Source organism: Rhinopithecus bieti, unplaced genomic scaffold, assembly GCF_001698545.2.
Source record: "Rhinopithecus bieti isolate Rb0 unplaced genomic scaffold, ASM169854v2 scaffold_34281, whole genome shotgun sequence".
Lineage (NCBI taxonomy): Eukaryota > Metazoa > Chordata > Mammalia > Primates > Cercopithecidae > Rhinopithecus > Rhinopithecus bieti.
Genome location: NW_016814762.1, coordinates 1,123,155 through 1,138,069, shown reverse-complemented (window position 1 = coordinate 1,138,069; position 14,915 = coordinate 1,123,155). Strand labels below are relative to the sequence as shown.

The 14,915-nt window shown below is 60.4% G+C and overlaps 5 protein-coding genes across 6 annotated transcripts in view; 3 read left to right on the top strand and 2 right to left on the bottom strand.

Moving 5' to 3' along the window:
- The window catches only part of CARMIL2 (capping protein regulator and myosin 1 linker 2), a 16,698-nt gene extending 14,660 nt beyond the window's left edge, over positions 1-2,038 (top strand). Inside the window, 5 exon segments of the mRNA XM_017852191.1 lie at positions 499-535; positions 694-765; positions 890-1,111; positions 1,705-1,782; positions 1,875-2,038. Coding sequence (XP_017707680.1) covers positions 499-535; positions 694-765; positions 890-1,111; positions 1,705-1,782; positions 1,875-1,987 — 522 coding nt within the window. The 3' untranslated portion in view covers positions 1,988-2,038.
- ACD (ACD shelterin complex subunit and telomerase recruitment factor) lies at positions 1,998-4,917 on the bottom strand. The gene is given in 13 exon segments (XM_017852248.1): positions 1,998-2,153; positions 2,231-2,322; positions 2,455-2,831; positions 3,020-3,103; positions 3,182-3,278; positions 3,390-3,541; positions 3,691-3,725; positions 3,835-3,856; positions 3,859-3,878; positions 3,996-4,072; positions 4,162-4,255; positions 4,363-4,505; positions 4,582-4,917. Coding segments are annotated over 13 exon segments (1,371 nt in total). The 5' UTR covers positions 4,681-4,917; the 3' UTR covers positions 1,998-2,074.
- Positions 4,918-5,103: 186 nt separating this feature from the next.
- PARD6A (par-6 family cell polarity regulator alpha) lies at positions 5,104-7,217 on the top strand. Of its 2 annotated transcripts, none has more exons than XM_017852247.1 (3): positions 5,104-5,548; positions 5,902-6,124; positions 6,342-7,217. In XM_017852247.1, exons 1-3 carry the CDS (start codon positions 5,123-5,125, stop codon positions 7,088-7,090), a joined length of 1,398 nt encoding a protein of 465 aa, XP_017707736.1. In that variant the 5' UTR covers positions 5,104-5,122; the 3' UTR covers positions 7,091-7,217. The 2 variants fall into 2 exon arrangements, with proteins under 2 accessions (XP_017707736.1, XP_017707735.1); XM_017852246.1 differs by having other exon boundaries at positions 6,339-7,217.
- Positions 7,218-7,387: 170 nt separating this feature from the next.
- On the bottom strand, positions 7,388-11,140 carry ENKD1 (enkurin domain containing 1). Its single transcript, XM_017852260.1, has 7 exons — positions 10,739-11,140; positions 10,452-10,646; positions 9,444-9,616; positions 8,381-8,506; positions 8,101-8,264; positions 7,862-7,998; positions 7,388-7,763 (listed from the first exon to the last, which is right to left on the bottom strand). The coding sequence occupies exons 1-7, from the start codon at positions 10,821-10,823 to the stop codon at positions 7,603-7,605; spliced, it is 1,041 nt and encodes a 346-aa protein (XP_017707749.1). The 5' UTR covers positions 10,824-11,140; the 3' UTR covers positions 7,388-7,602.
- A 60-nt stretch (positions 11,141-11,200) lies between these two features.
- Positions 11,201-13,121, top strand: CUNH16orf86 (chromosome unknown C16orf86 homolog). Its single transcript, XM_017852262.1, has 4 exons — positions 11,201-11,452; positions 11,680-11,909; positions 12,239-12,459; positions 12,561-13,121. Exons 1-4 carry the CDS (start codon positions 11,363-11,365, stop codon positions 12,962-12,964), a joined length of 945 nt encoding a protein of 314 aa, XP_017707751.1. The 5' UTR covers positions 11,201-11,362; the 3' UTR covers positions 12,965-13,121.
- The last annotated feature ends 1,794 nt before the right edge of the window (positions 13,122-14,915 follow it).

Sequence of the window (14,915 nt, the reverse complement as noted above, 5' to 3'; positions counted from 1 at the left end):
GAGTCTCGCTCTGTCGCCCAAACTGGAGTGCAGTGGCCGGATCTCAGATCACTGCAAGCTCCGCCTTTCAGGTTCACGCCATTCTCCTGCCTCAGCCTCCTGAGTAGCTGGGACTATAGGCGCCTGCCACCTTGCCCAGCTAGTTTTTTGTATTTTTTAGTAGAGACGGGGTTTCACAGGGTTAGCCAGGATGGTCTCGATCTCCTGACCTTGTGATCCGCCCGCCTCGGCCTCCCAAAGTGCTGGGATTACAGGCGTGAGCCACCGCGCCCAGCCCATTAAACATCTGAAAACAAAACAAAACAAAGCATGAAGTTGGCCTGAATTTAGAAACATTGAAGTGTGCGAAGCGTTCTAAGAGGGCTGGACTGGGTTTGCCATGTTCTTGTCCAGCCCATGGTGGGCATTCAGTGGCTGGATTATGAGAACAAGAATGAACAAAAGGCTAGGGTTTGGGGCCAGGGCAGGGCTGGAATCTGATTGCCCTGTTTCCTACAGAGCAAAGATGGCGAAATCAAGAAAGCTGGCTCAGATGGTAAGTGGGACCCTGGGGTGTGGCAGTACATTTGCTGGGAGGTGTCCTTACAGACAGCCCCCAAGGGCTGCTCTCCTGGGGAAGGAAGGGGAGAGGCCAGGTTTTTCTTCCCCTCACCTCCAAGGTCAGGTACCTGAGTCCCCAGCTCCGCCTTGCAGGTGACATTATGGACAGTTCCACGGAGGCCCCTCCCATCTCGATCAAGTCCCGCACCCACTCTGTGTCTGCTGGTGAGTGACGGCCACTGTGTGTGTTGGTAGGGGGAGCAGGGACAGGCAGGAGCGGGGTCAGACCGTTGTTCAGACCTATCTCCAAGACCTGACCAGGTCTTGGCTGACACCCTTCTCCCCACAGACCCCTCCTGCAGACCTTGCCCAGGGAGCCAGGGGCCCGAGTCTGCCACCTGGAAGACACTGGGGCAGCAGTTGAATGCAGAGCTCAGGAGCCGTGGTTGGGGCCAACAGGATGGTCCAGGCCCTCCCTCTCCTGGTCAAAGCCCAAGTCCCTGCAGAACCAGCCCCTCCCGAGACAGCCTGGGCCTCCCAGAGGACCCTTGCTTGGGCCCTAGGAATGAAGGTAGGTAGGCACCCGATTCCCCATCCCAATCCTGGGTTGGGTGCTGGAGGAGTTCCTGCTGGGAACTCGGCTCCTCTAAGGACCCTGAGGGTGGGAAGCAAGGGCTGGAGTGGGGACAGCTGTTGGAACACCCCCTGATTCCCTGGCCTCCCTCAGATGGCCAGCTGAGGCCGAGGCCTCTCTCGGCAGGGCGGCGAGCAGTGTCTGTGCATGAGGACCAGCTCCAGGCCCCTGCTGGTGAGGGGAGACACCTCCACGTGTGCTTGAATGCAGGAGATGCGGGAGGGTGGGCTTCTGGGGCTCCCTTCATGGCTTTGGTCCTTGGAGGGAGCCACCAGTGTGTGAGGGCTCAAGAAATCAGGGCGCCAGAAGGCCAGGTGCAAGGGTTTGACAATAAGCCCTTTCAACTAGCACTGGCTCCATGTCCCGAAGAGCAGCCTCTGTCAGGGGTGAGGACGCAGGGATGGGGGATGCTCTGAAGGCAGCAGTGTGTGTGAGCGCATGCTTACATGCACTGGAGGTAGAAGAGAGGGGCAGGGGATGGACAGACCCCGAGCCTTAGCACCCACCCCAAGCCTTTCTGTGTCCCTTAGAACGGCCCCTGCGGCTGCAGCGCTCCCCGGTCCTCAAACGCAGGCCAAAACTTGAGGCACCTCCATCCCCAAGCCTAGGTAAGAGGGGGTCCAGGCCAGCTGGGAGGGTGGCAGGACTGCTTATTAGCCCAGCCCTGAACCTTCCTCTCTCCCCCTCCCTCTCCTCACAGGATCTGGCCTTGGAACGGAGCATCTGCCCCCACAGCCCACAGAGCCCTCCGGCCCTGAGCAGAGCCCACCCTCCCCAGCCACAGACCAAAGAGGCGGCGGCCCCAGTCCCTGATCCTCTCCTCTCCTGCCGCATGAGATTATTTTATTAAAAAACTCGAAGGAAGCAGAGTGTGGAGCGGTATCTGTCCTGCGTGACCTCTCACATTGGAGTTGGCTCAGACTCTGGCTGTGGATCCATCAGAAAGTGCAAGGCCCAGGCCATGAGCTGGGGAGGAAGCCTGGGAAGAAACCACGGCTGCAGGTCAATGGAGCCTGGGACTAGTGACCAAGAGTGGGGGCAGACCCAGGAACTCACCTGGCAGCTTGGACCCGAGCACAGAGGGACGTGCAGGGTGGCTCATACTCATATTGGAAGGCAGAACCATCACGATGTCTCTCTGGGGGTTCCTGAAAGGGGTATGGTGTTTGGGGAAGAGATAACAAGGACCCCAACCCCATCCAAGGCTACCCATGCTCCCTCCCAGCTCCACCTCAGGCCTTCCTCATTCCACCCTCCAGCTGCAGAGGGGCTAAGCTCACCCAGACAGGGCAGGGCTCCTGGGCTCCCTTGGTAGCTCCGGTCCTGGGAGAAGGCCGCTGATTCTTGCAGGGCAACCCTACAAACTCCTTGAACTCCAGGCTAGGTTTCTGGGGCCTGGTCACAAGAGCCTGTTGTGTACTGGGGACATGGCCACGGGGTGAGAGACTGGGAGTGCAGCTATGGAGTGGGGAGCTGGGGGTTTGACTGGGGTGTGGGGACCTGGGGATCAGGGGGGCAGGGGCTGTGCAGATGGCTGGTGGGGGCTGGGAGCTGCTCCTCTGCCCTGGGTCTGGAGCAGCCAAGGACAGGGCAGGCAGAAGGCTGATGCTGGTACCACTTTCCTCGGATGACATGTGGCCGGGTAAAGCTGGGGTTCCTGAGGAGGAGGGGACTCATTGTAGGCACAGCCCTCTCCGCTTAGAGCAGCTGAGTGGCCTGCGAGCTCAGACAGGACAGCAGGGACCGTGTTCATCCCCCACCCGCCGTGCAACTTTAACAGCATCCTGCGCAGCCCGGGAACCTGACAGACGGCAGTGAGTGCCTGTGACCTGTGCATCACCTCACCTGAGGAACTGGGTGAGGAAGGAGAGGCTATGAGGGTCAGAGATAGGTCCTGCAGAGCCGGGTCTGGTGGGGGTAGCTCAGGGCCTGGGGGGTTCAGGAAGGCTTATCAGCACTGTGGACCTGGGCCCCAGGTATCCCCCCAACCTCTCCAGTCCCCCTTACCCTGTGTCCTCTGACAGGGGCCTAGAGAGCTCAGAATTAGCTGGTCATTCTCAGAGATGCATAGCATTGAGCTGGGGACAGTGTACACAGCTTCTCCCTGTGGGACATAAACTCTGTAGGACAGGCCCATTTACTCTCATGTCCTGTGGGACATGACCCTTGCCTAACTCCTCACCCTGACATCTCCCAAGAAAAGCCCCAGACTGACCGTAGCCTTGCATCGTGAGGCAGCCCAGTGGGTGAGCGGGGGTGCTGTGCAAGGGCCCTCCAGCGTCAGGCAGCTTTCAGCCAGGCACACGAGCGCCCCCTGATGCTCCTGATCCTCCCGCATTTCATCCAGAAGCTGGGACAGTGATAGGCCTGAGGACAGGGGACCACGGGATGAGTCAAGGCTTAAAGGAGAGGACCGGGAGGGGAAGTGGGAGGACAGCTTATTGAGGAAGCGGGAGTTTAAGGCTGGAGAGGTCACTGCACAGGGTGTTAGGACGGCTGGCCAAGCCCTACAGTACCTGCATTGGACGAGGTGGACTCTGAAAGGTGCTCCCTACAGGAAGAGAGTGGCGAGGACTCGAACCATGCTGAAGCCGGTCTACCCAGATACACAAACCCCTCACCAAACCACACGTGGCCCCCGAGCCCAACCCCAGACTCACTCAAGGCATTCATAGAGCTTTTCTGAACATCTAAGTCTTGGTTGCTAAGAAAAAGACAAGGGTAGTTAATGGGGGCCCAAACCCTCCTACCCCAAAGGCTTCTGCCAGCGCTGGCCAGGCTGGGGTGGGGAGAGCTGCTGGAGGGCGAAGGCATCACTTACCAACCAGGCACCCGTAGCCGGGGCTGCTCCGTGGGCAGCAGGCTGAAGCGGTCCACCTGGAGATAGAACTCTGCGGGCTGGAGGAGTTCGGGGGGAAGGGGAGGTCTCAGGAATCTTCACGAAGAGTCATGCCCGGTAACCCGCCCAAGGCAGTCTCACCACTCACCGCGCCGCCCTCAGCGACCTGGATATGAACCCCGCAGTCCTGCAGCAGCAGCAGCCGGCCCTCTGTCCCGCGGAAGCCGAACTCCTTCTCCTCCCTGCGGCGAGCAGGACCCTCACTGCCGGGCCCACCGGAACACAAGGCCCGCCCACCTCGCGCTCTCCGGCGGGACTCCGACCTCCGGAGCCGCGCGGGGCCTCTCACCAGTCCGAGGTGTCCAGGGCCTCCCGCGTCACCAGGCATCGGACACTGTAGGTCCCGTCAGACACAAGCAGCGTGGCCCCGACGTCGGACGCATCAGGGGCGTGGGATGGGCCCGCGGCCGCGGCCTCGGCCTCCTGGAGTACCTGACGGCAGCGAGCGGCGTCAATCCCACCACCCGGGGCCTCCGCCTCGGTCTCCGGGCCCTGAGTGGGGGCTCACCTCGAGCAGCTGCCCGGCTCGTGGACTGGAGAGTGTCTCTGACCCCAGAATCAGCTCTCGAATCCAGGGCCGTAGGACCAGCCTCCCCGAACCTGCCATCCCGGCGGCTGCACCTAGCGGAGGCAAACCGCCCGGGTTTCCCGCGGGCGCCGAGGCCCCGCCTCTCCTCGGAAGAGGAAGCGCCTTCGGCTGGGCGGGGCCTGAGGAGGAGGCCCCGCCCACGTACACCCCGCGCCTGCGCAGGAGAGAGTCCTGCTCGGGAGCTTATGTGGAGACTCCTGCTGGTCCACGGGATGCTGGCCCGTTTACTCTCATCGCGGCGTCACTCCGACAGCGGCCCGGCGTTTCGGCCGTTCGTCAAGATGCCTGTGGTACCGAGAGGGAACAGAACAAGAGCTGGTCCGGTCTCTGGAGAGGGATCCAGGGCCGGGGCCTGCGGCCGAGTGCCGTCCGTTAAGTTGACTCGAAACCATTTCAGCGCCGTGTGACCCCCGAGGGGTTCAGCACATATTTATTATGACTCAGTTTCCTCATCTACACAATGCACGGTCTTGTAAGGCCAGTGGAAATAAGAGCACACACACAACGTCCAATAAATGGTACCTCCTTGGCTCTCCCCTCGGATTGGCGGAGCTCTCCTCGCCAGACTCCGGGGGCGCGTGGACCTCAGCGTGATGACGCAAGAGCGGAGGAAGGCTCCTCTCCACCCCCGGCTCCGTTTCCTAGGAAACGTGAACTCCGCGTTCCACTCTGCGTCGCTGCCCCCTTGACGTCAGGCTCCGGATGGGAAGGCGGGGCGTGTGCTACCGCCAGGGGCGGGGCGGCGCGGGCGGGCCGGCCGGGCTGTGCACCTGCGCCTCTGCGGGCCGCCTGGGGCACCGTCCCCGGCCCGCCCGGCCCCGCCATGGCCCGGCCGCAGAGGACTCCGGCTCGCAGTCCCGATAGCATCGTCGAGGTGAAGAGCAAAGTAAGGGCTCCTCCGGCCTCGGCCCTAGGCGCTCCCAATTCCCTCTTTCTCCCCTTCCCAGCTCCTTGGTCCCCGCCACCTCTTCCCTTTATCCTCCAAGTCCCATTCTACATTTCTGCTCGCCTTCCCCCATCCATCTTCCTTCCTCCACTGCTGGTCTCCAGCTCTCTCTGTGGCCTGAGTACCTGGAGGGCGGTGAGAAGACCTTGGACAGCGTCCCTGGTACTGGAGCTGAGGTCTGGGCTTAAGGCTGCCGCTTTTGCGGCAGCCGGTATCTTTCCCACCCCTGCCAGCCTGCGGTGAGAAAGGGGCGCAGGCTGTCCTGACTCCTCTCCCCCAACCCCGACTTCCAGTTTGACGCCGAGTTCCGACGCTTCGCGCTGCCCCGCGCTTCGGTGAGCGGCTTCCAGGAGTTCTCGCGGTTGCTGCGGGCGGTGCACCAGATCCCGGGCCTGGACGTGCTACTTGGCTATACGGATGCTCACGGCGACCTGCTGCCCCTCACCAACGACGACAGTCTGCACCGGGCCCTGGCCAGCGGGCCCCCACCACTGCGCCTATTGGTGCAGAAGCGGGGTGAGGAGGGGTACAGTGGGCAGCCTCTGTGGGGTAAGGTGCCTGTGGGGCAGGTCTACAAGGGTTAGTCCATGCCCAGGGTACCCACGTGTCACCCTCTGCAGTCCCTGCCCTTGACCTGACCTCCAAGTGGTAGGAAATAGCTACAGTGGCCCCTGTAAAGAGCCCAAGTCGGGGAGCAGGTCTCTGATCTCAACACCCACCTCTTCTGCAGCAGAAGCTGACTCCAGCGGCCTGGCTTTTGCCTCCAACTCTCTGCAGCGGCGCAAGAAAGGGCTCCTGCTGCGGCCAGTGGCACCCCTGCGCACCCGTCCACCTCTGCTAATCAGCCTGCCCCAAGATTTCCGCCAGGTTTCGTCAGTCATAGATGTGGACCTACTGCCTGAGACTCACCGACGGGTGCGGCTGCACAAGCATGGTTCAGACCGCCCCCTGGGCTTCTACATCCGAGATGGCATGAGTGTGCGTGTGGCTCCCCAGGGCCTGGAGCGGGTTCCAGGAATCTTCATCTCCCGCCTGGTACGTGGGGGCCTGGCCGAGAGTACAGGGCTGCTGGCGGTCAGTGATGAGATCCTTGAGGTCAATGGCATTGAAGTAGCCGGGAAGACCTTGGACCAAGTGACGGACATGATGGTCGCCAACAGCCATAACCTCATTGTCACTGTCAAGCCGGCCAACCAGCGCAATAACGTGGTGCGAGGGGCATCTGGGCGTTTGACAGGTCCTCCCTCTGCAGGGCCTGGGCCTGCTGAGCCTGATAGTGATGATGACAGCAGTGACCTGGTCATTGAGAACCGCCAGCCTCCCAGTTCCAATGGGCTGTCTCAGGGGCCCCCGTGCTGGGACCTGCACCCTGGCTGCCGACGTCCTGGTACCCGCAGCTCTCTGCCCTCCCTGGATGACCAGGAGCAGGCCAGTTCTGGTTGGGGGAGTCGCATGCAAGATGGTAATGGCTTCAGCCTCTGACAGGCAGGATGCAGCCCCATGTCACTCCAAACTGCTGGGACATGGCAGGGACTTCACAGTGGGGGTTTTTAGCTGGCTCCCAGGGCTCCCTCAGCCTGGGGAACATTAAAGGTTTTCTACAAATACAGTCTTGGTCCTTCTGTGTCCCAGTCCCAGCCTCCTCCCTGGTCCCACCAGCTTGTCTTCTGCTCTAGACTAAGTCCAGAGTGACAATGGGGAGAACTTCCTGCAATCAAGCAGCAGGAGGGCCACCAGGCTTGGCATTTTTAGGGTAAGAAAAGCTCTTATGGAAACAAATCCTGTGTACCAAAGGTTTAATTTTGACAAAGCGGTTAAAAGGCTGGGGTGGCCCTTCTGCAGCCACTGGTGGCTGGGAGGAGTGCTCTAGGACACTGGCCACCCCCCTGCTCCTGTCTTCAGACCTCTGTTCTGGGATTGGATCCGACCCTGTCCTTTGCAGCCATGTGGCGATCCTCAGCATGGAGCTTCCTGCCACTGTCCCTCAGAGGGGCTCAGGTGTCCATCTTCACGAAGACTTTGGGCCGAGAAAAGATCTTGATGGCCTCCTCTACCTGCACCAGTTTCCGGTCCAGCTCAGCACGGTGGCTCTGGGCTCTCAGTGAGTCTGCCCCGGCAGGCAGCAATACCAGCTCACGCAGCAGCTGGCTCTGGCCTACAGGGGGCCCGGGAACAGTGAGAACAGTGAGTGTTGGGCAGGGGTGCCTGGTCCCCAGTGGGGTCCCCCTCCAGCCTCCCTGCCCAGGTACTCACTCTGGAGCAGCTTGGTCAGTGTTTCCAGCCGCTGGTTTTCAGGCATGCGTGTGTGGCCTGGGGGCATGGCAGGGTCTGGCTGGCTCTGCTTGCGAGCCTCAGCCTCCCGCTGCCACAGGTCCCTGCGCTCCAACAAGCTGTGGGTACACAGGTTCAGGGTTGATGACCCCAGGGCAGAGGTTGGTTCCCGCCCTCCACAGGTGTCTCCCTCACCCTGAGTGTCAGGCAGTGAGACCTACTAATGCGGCACACGGCCCTTCTGTGTGGCATTGTAGTGCTCCTGGGCCTGCCGCTGCTGCTCTAGCACTTGTGCCAGGACCTGCAGCGAGCGGGAATGCCTCCGGGGGGCCCTCTTTGCAGCTCGTGCATTGTGACGAATGAAGTCCACCCCCAGGCCTGGCTCCTGCAGGACACAGCAAGCGTGGGTGGGGGCAGACAGCATTATGTTGTGTCCCTGAACGCCCACCACACACCGGGAACGCTGCCCAACCACCATCCAGCCCCCACACATCCTCTCACCTTAGCTTTGGGACCTGGTGGTGTTGGCTGGGGACTAGGTACACGGGGTGGTGGGAGGCCAGGGCCACAGCGGGAGTGCGCCCGCAGGAAGTGGGCAGACTCTGTCCCAAAGGCAGGGCCAGGCTCCTGGAGGGCAGGGCACAGCAGAGAGACCAAGCAGGCTGAGGTCTGGGGCTCCAGCTGCAAAACCCTGGCCCTCTTGGCCCTTCTGACCTTTGCATCCGTGTCCCTCGGGCCCTCTTCCCTCTTCGAGAGACACTTGTCCTCCTCAGCACACAAATGTGTGAGTATGTCACATTTTTAAGAAAACAACAAACCATCTCTCCTTCCACCTCAGTACTGGCCCACCTACCACTCTCTTTTATGCTTCCTAGCCAAGCTTCCTGGCTCTAGCCCCGTGAGGTTCCTGACGGCTGGCCTCCAAGTCCTCAAATCCAGGTGGTCACTTCCTTGGTCTCGTTGTCCTCAACCTGATCATCAATAACTCCTGGGTCTCACTCCTGAGATCCAGGCCTGAATTTTCATCTGCTTCCTGGACACAGTCCCACCCCCTGGGAGCCCCACAGATGCTTCAGCCCCGACACATTTGTGTGACCTTGCCTTTCCTCTCACTCCTGCTCCTCCTGCTGAGTCCCTGGATGGAAGGATAGTGCTACTCTCTACCCGAGACAGAGCCACCCACCATACCCCTGCCCTTCCCACTGTCCTCAGAAATAAGGACTGAAAAGTGACTTTTGTGGCCCCTGATGTGGGCCCAGCTGACTTCTTGGCCTAACTTCACGCCCTTCTTTCCTCACAGTGAACTGTACACTTAGCATCTCCACTGCTGTGTGCCCTGTAGTCTGTGAGGTTCCATCTTTTGGGAATGTTCTCCTCTGCTGGCCCCTTGACTAACTGCTGCTTGCCCCTCAGGATCAGCCCTGCCATCACCACTTCGGAGAAGCCCCCCAGCCTGGCCCTGCAGCAGAGCCAGGGTCTCTTAGTTCCCTCCCTCCCCAGAACTTGGATCAGGGCCTGTTGGCCAACAAAAAGGATAATACTTCTGGATCCCTGGGGCAGGTACCTGGAGCTGGGCCTTGACCCGGGACTCCACCTTGTCGTACTTGGGCGAGCGCCACAGAGCTTTCAGGGGCCTGGGCTGTCCATGCTCCCGGCTGCGCTCCTGTTCTCTGAAGCGCTTCTGAATCTCCCTGATCCGCCTCAGGTTCTCCTTCTCATGGTCTTTAGGGTCCTTCCCTGGAGAAAAGATGCCACCAGGCTCTGCCCTACATAGGGCCCACACAATCCAACTTCCACTAGTTCACACACAGGCCTGCTCCCTGCCTCCTACAGAAAGAGTTCCCTTCCTCATGTAGTATTTCAGGATGACTGTCTCCATTATTATTATTATTATTTGAGACAGGGTCTCACTCTGTCATCCAGGCTGGAGTACAGTGGCATGATCACAGCTCACTGCAGCCTTGACCTCCCCAGCTCAAGTGATCCTCCCACCTCAGCCTGCTGAGTAGCTGGGATTACAGACACACGCCACCATGCCAGGCTAATTTTTATATTTTTTGTAGAGATGGGGTTTCACCATGTTGGCCAGGCTGGTTTCCATCTCCTGGGCTCAAGTGATCCGCCTGCCTGGGCCTCCCAAAGTGCTGGGATTCCAGGAGTGAGCCATTGCGCCCGGGTGATTTTCTCCATTATTATAGTGAAGTATATACCATAGATCATCTCATATATGACATTCATCTCTTGTTCTTTGTCTCCCACCTTGACTCAATGATGGCTCATGCTTATCTTCAACCTTGTGTTCTAGCACCTATATGGCCTGGCACACAGTAGGCACTCAACAAATTTGACGGGTAATAAATGCACGAAGCAGAGCTAGGGCTTCGTGGGAACTACCTTATTCAGTTCACTTCCTTCGAGAAGGTAGCACATTTCTCCCCCTTTTATAGTTGGGGAAACTGAGACTCAAGAGATGCAAAGCCTGGGCCCAGGTCAGGGCGGAAAGAGCAGCTGCTTTTGATCTCTTTCCACCCCGCATTGCCTCTCTGCCCCTTCTTCCATTCCTGGGACTTACTCTTGAGAGAGACCCCAGGACCTAGGGAGATCCCCTCGAGTTGCAACAGCACGTCCCCGACGCCGCGCCGGCCGCGCTCCAGGATCTCTCGGGCACCGGGACCGATGCGGGGGCCACAGGGAGCGGTGGCGTCCAGGGCCCGGTCCGAGGTCAGCAAGTCCAGCTTCAGCGCGTTTCCCTCGAGGCGCCCTTGAGCTGTGGGGCGGAGCCGGGCGGAGTCCAGGGCTCAGAGGTGGAGCCGGGGCCGACCCCTGAGCCTCGCACCACCGCCGAGCCCCCGGACTCACCCGAGGCCGGCCGCCGGTAGTAGTCAGGGCAGAGCGTCGGGTCTGGGGGGATGGGCCCAGAGATGCGGGACGGGCCCTCGCACATGCCGCCGGCGCCGCCCAGCAACGGTGCCCCGAGGCCTGCAGGGCTGTGCACCTCCCTCCCCGGGCCCCCTTCCCCAACCCCGGGCCTCCTCCCTCGCCCAGGACCCTGACCCTGACGTGCCCGTCACTCCCGGGCCCCTGCCGGTCCCCGCCTGGGCCCCGGCCTCGCTCGCCGCCTCCGCGACCTCTCCTCCCAGCCCACTTCTCGGTCCTGCTCGCGGCCTCTCCCCCGCAGCACTCGGGCAGGGGCACACTCGAGAGGTTTTGCCGCCAGCCGCTGCCACCCGACGGGAGTTGTTGTTGCCGGGCAACCGTGGCTTCCGTCCCCGGGGTCAGGGCCCACAGATCCTGGCGCAAAGCGTCCTGGGGCTTGTAGTTTCCGCCGAGTGTGGGCTCCGCTGTCGCCGGTTTCGCTTCCCAGCTCTGCCCTCTCTTGCTGGCCGGTCTCCGGGGTCAGCGCGGGGCCACCATCCAGCCGCTCGGGGCCTTCCCCAAGCAGCTGTGGAGGATGCACTGAGCCTGCGCAGCCATGGCCTCGGCATGGCAGAGAGGCGGCCGGGGGTCCAGGAGGCTACGGTCTTGGGGCAGGGACAGCTCGCGGAGGAACCCGGCAGCGCTCAGACCTCCGAGGTGACCGTCAGGCTGTTTAACCTTCAAACACGGGGCCGCAGCGCTCTGAGAGGCGGAACTCTGAGCCCCCCCGGACCCGCTAACTGCCAGGCTGGGCCCTCCAGGAGGGGAGGGGCACAGGCTGGTGTCATTATTCCCGTTTCGGTGTCTAATGTTAGGTGTTCAGTGACGGATCCCTATGTCCTTTGCCCGACCATGGTGACCGATGGCCTGTTTGTCACCTCTAGTGTCCAGTGGCGGGAGAACATTTCCTGGTGCCAGCCCATGAGGCCCGCAGAACCCAGGGTGAAGACCAGCGCCCAGCAGGCGCAGCTTCGGAGCTGGAGCTCCAGGAGGAAGGACCCAAGCTGGGGGAGGAGAGACCCAAGCCGGAAGCCGGGGCGCTAGAGGAGAGAGGCCCCAGGCCCGTGGTCTCCATTGTGAGGCCCCGTCATGGTCCAAAGAGAAAGCCTGTCAAGTGAGGGGCTCTGGGGAGGAGTGGGGGAAGGAGCGGCAGGCCCGGGGTTGGGGCACACACCCCAGTAGCATTCCTGATTCCTGCACTCCTGCAGGAAGGATTCTTGTCCCCTGTCACTACCATCACTCTCCTCTCCCGTTCTTCAAGAGCCCCCGTGTAGGGAGCAGCAGGAGAGTGGGAGCTTCAGGGTTTGTAGGGGACTGGGCTCACTGGCCTCTAAGGCTCTTGGGCCTGGGGCCTCATTGACCAGGAAAGGGGCAGGCGTCGAGTCCTGGGGCGGTGGGCAGGCTAGGGTATTCCCTGGGTCAGGTCTCTTGTCCCTGGCTCAGGTCCCTCAGCCTCCCGGGCCTTCGTGCCCATCCCAAGGCTGAAGCTGAGCTGCCACCCAGGCTGCCGCTGCAGGAGGAGGAGCCAGAGGGCAGCCAGAGTGAGCCCTCACCATCTGCCAGACAGCACAAAAAAGCCAAGAAGCGCAAGAGCCTGGGGGCTCCCGTGCTCCACGCTGTGGCCAGCACAGTGTCTGCACCCTTAGAGACATTGGGGCTGGAGCGTGAGTGGCAGTCCCTGGGCTGTTCCTTCTCCCCCTGCCTGTGGGGCCCGACATGGCACAACCTGGCGCTCTAGCCTCTGCCCTGCCCTGGGTCTTTGCAGGAAAGGCCCAGCGCCTGCGGCCCCTGTACCAGTACATCAACTATTGCAACCCCGAGCTGAACCAGGCAGGGGAGGGGGACGGGGAGGCTGAGATGGAGGCAGAGGCAGAGCTGGCCCTGGTTCCCGAGGAGGCAGGTGTGGAGCAACTGCAGGCCCTGCTGCCCTTGGCAGGTGAGCTGGGCCCAGGCCTCGTTTTGCCCTGTCCCAGTCCATTAGTGACCCCTATCCATGCTCTGGCTTCCCTCGGAGAGGAGGCTGGAGAGGAGGCTGGGGGCTTGCCCAGCTTGGGGGTGAGTGACCACCACAAGGCTGAGGTGGATAAGTCAACCCAGGTGGACATCGACAAGATGCTGAGTGTCTGCACTGCTCCGCTTGTCCCCCCGCTCTCTCCTCAGTACAAGTGACTGTCCCGCCCCACTGGTGGCTCCCCTCCTTCCATGCCTGAATTTGGCTTCAGGCTTCCTGTGGGCCTAGGCCCTCTGGTGGAGGGGGGCAAATTTGGCACCTGCCCCCACTTGGGACTTTGGGCTTGCTGAAAATAAATATTTTCTTTTCAAAGACTTTGTGATTCCCTGGATAGGTTTCCTGAACTGGGAAAGAGGATGGAGGACTCAACAGTGCAGGGTTTGAGGCCTGAATGGTCATCTGCATCACCTGAGACTTTGACAATGAGAGATGCCTTTGTGCCGCCCCATGCCTCACCGAATTGGGGTGGACCTGGTACTGTGTGTTTAGGTGAATCTGAGGGTCAGGCGGCTAACTGGGTGATGAAGAGGGAAGTGAGAAGGAGGAACTTGGAGCAGAGGAAAGAAAGGGTCTGTAGGATCATGGGAAGCAGGCGTTTGGCCCTACTCTTTGTCTTCTGGGGAAGGGCCTGCATTTGGTCTCACCTTGAGGGGATCAAAACTTGGGATCCTCCTAGGAGGTAGCTCAGAGTTCTTTTGCCTGTCGCAGGAGTGACAGCTTTGGGATGTTTTCCACTCATTGCCAGACCATAGCTGGACCGGACCTTGTCCATGGAGTAGCCCCTGGTCACAGGTGACGGGGCATCATCAGTGATGTCTTCCTGACAGGCAGGGGTGGGCAGGGGCAGTAAGTACATCTGGGGCCCTGAGGCCAAGCCACTGGATGACAACTGTGCCCAACCGGCAGGGATGTCTGCTGCCAGAGCCAGCCAGTGTTGGCCATTTTGGAAACTGCACATCCTGGGCCTCCTGTGTGTTCCTTGGACACCACAAACAGACACAGGGAATTTCAAGTTCATGGATAATTTCCCCTCCCTCCAACTGGTTTTTCCTCCTGTAACTCATCTGCGCAATTGTTTAAGCTAGAATCTTGGATGTCACCCTAGACCCCATCCTGTTCTTTGCTCCCTGATTCCTACAAGCTAAGCAGACATTGAGGCCAGTGAACATACCCTTTCAGGCTGAGAACCTCTCGGACCCCACAGTCAGCACCGTTGCCTGGACCACTGTCATCTCCAGGTGACAGCCTCACTGGTCTCCCTGCCTGTCGTCTCTTGGCCCACAGATCCATCCAGTGGCCCTGCGACACACACACCTGAGCCCCTGATGGTGTCACTCCCCCTTGGGATTCCCCTCCTCTTGCCCCAGCTACCTCAGAACTCAGTGGCTTCCTGTAATTCCCTGAGCAGTTACACCTTTTCCTCCCTTTACTCTGTGCATGTGGGGTTTCCTCTGCCTAAAATGCCTTTATCCCCACCTCTCCCACTGGCTAGTGCACACACACCTTTGAAAACCCTGCTTCCTGGGGAGGCAGACAGCATGCCGTGTTGCCCTGCATTGTAGCACCTACACACTACTATCATGTGGGTTGTAACTGTCTTCAGGGCTAGATCGTGAGCTCCCTAAGGGGACATCTAATTGCATCACATCCACCAAGCCAGAGGGCCCCTTAAAAGGCACCAAGGTGATGAGACCGAAGTGAGGGTGGAGGAAGCTGCAGAGAGGGACATGCGGGAATCTGAAAGGCTGAGGTCATCCCAAGGACACAGTGATGTGTAGGTTCCCTGGAATATGGCCTGGCAAGGTCACTGGAGGGAGTGGGATGGGCAGGTTCGGGTGGGAAAAGCAGGGTCCCCTTTCTGGCATCATCCCAGGCTGCTCCCTCCTTTGACAGGGTCACTTGGGGGCTCACTGGCCCCATGGCAAGCCATGGGGTCAGGATGTTTTTTTTTCTTTGAGACAGGGTCTCCTTCTGTCGCCCAGGCTGGACTGCAGTGGCACAATCTTGGCTCACTGCAACCTCTGCCTCCCGGACTCAAGGATTACAAATGTGAGCCACTGTGCCCGGTCAATTTTTTTGTGGAGATAGGGTCTGTGTTCCTCAGGTTGG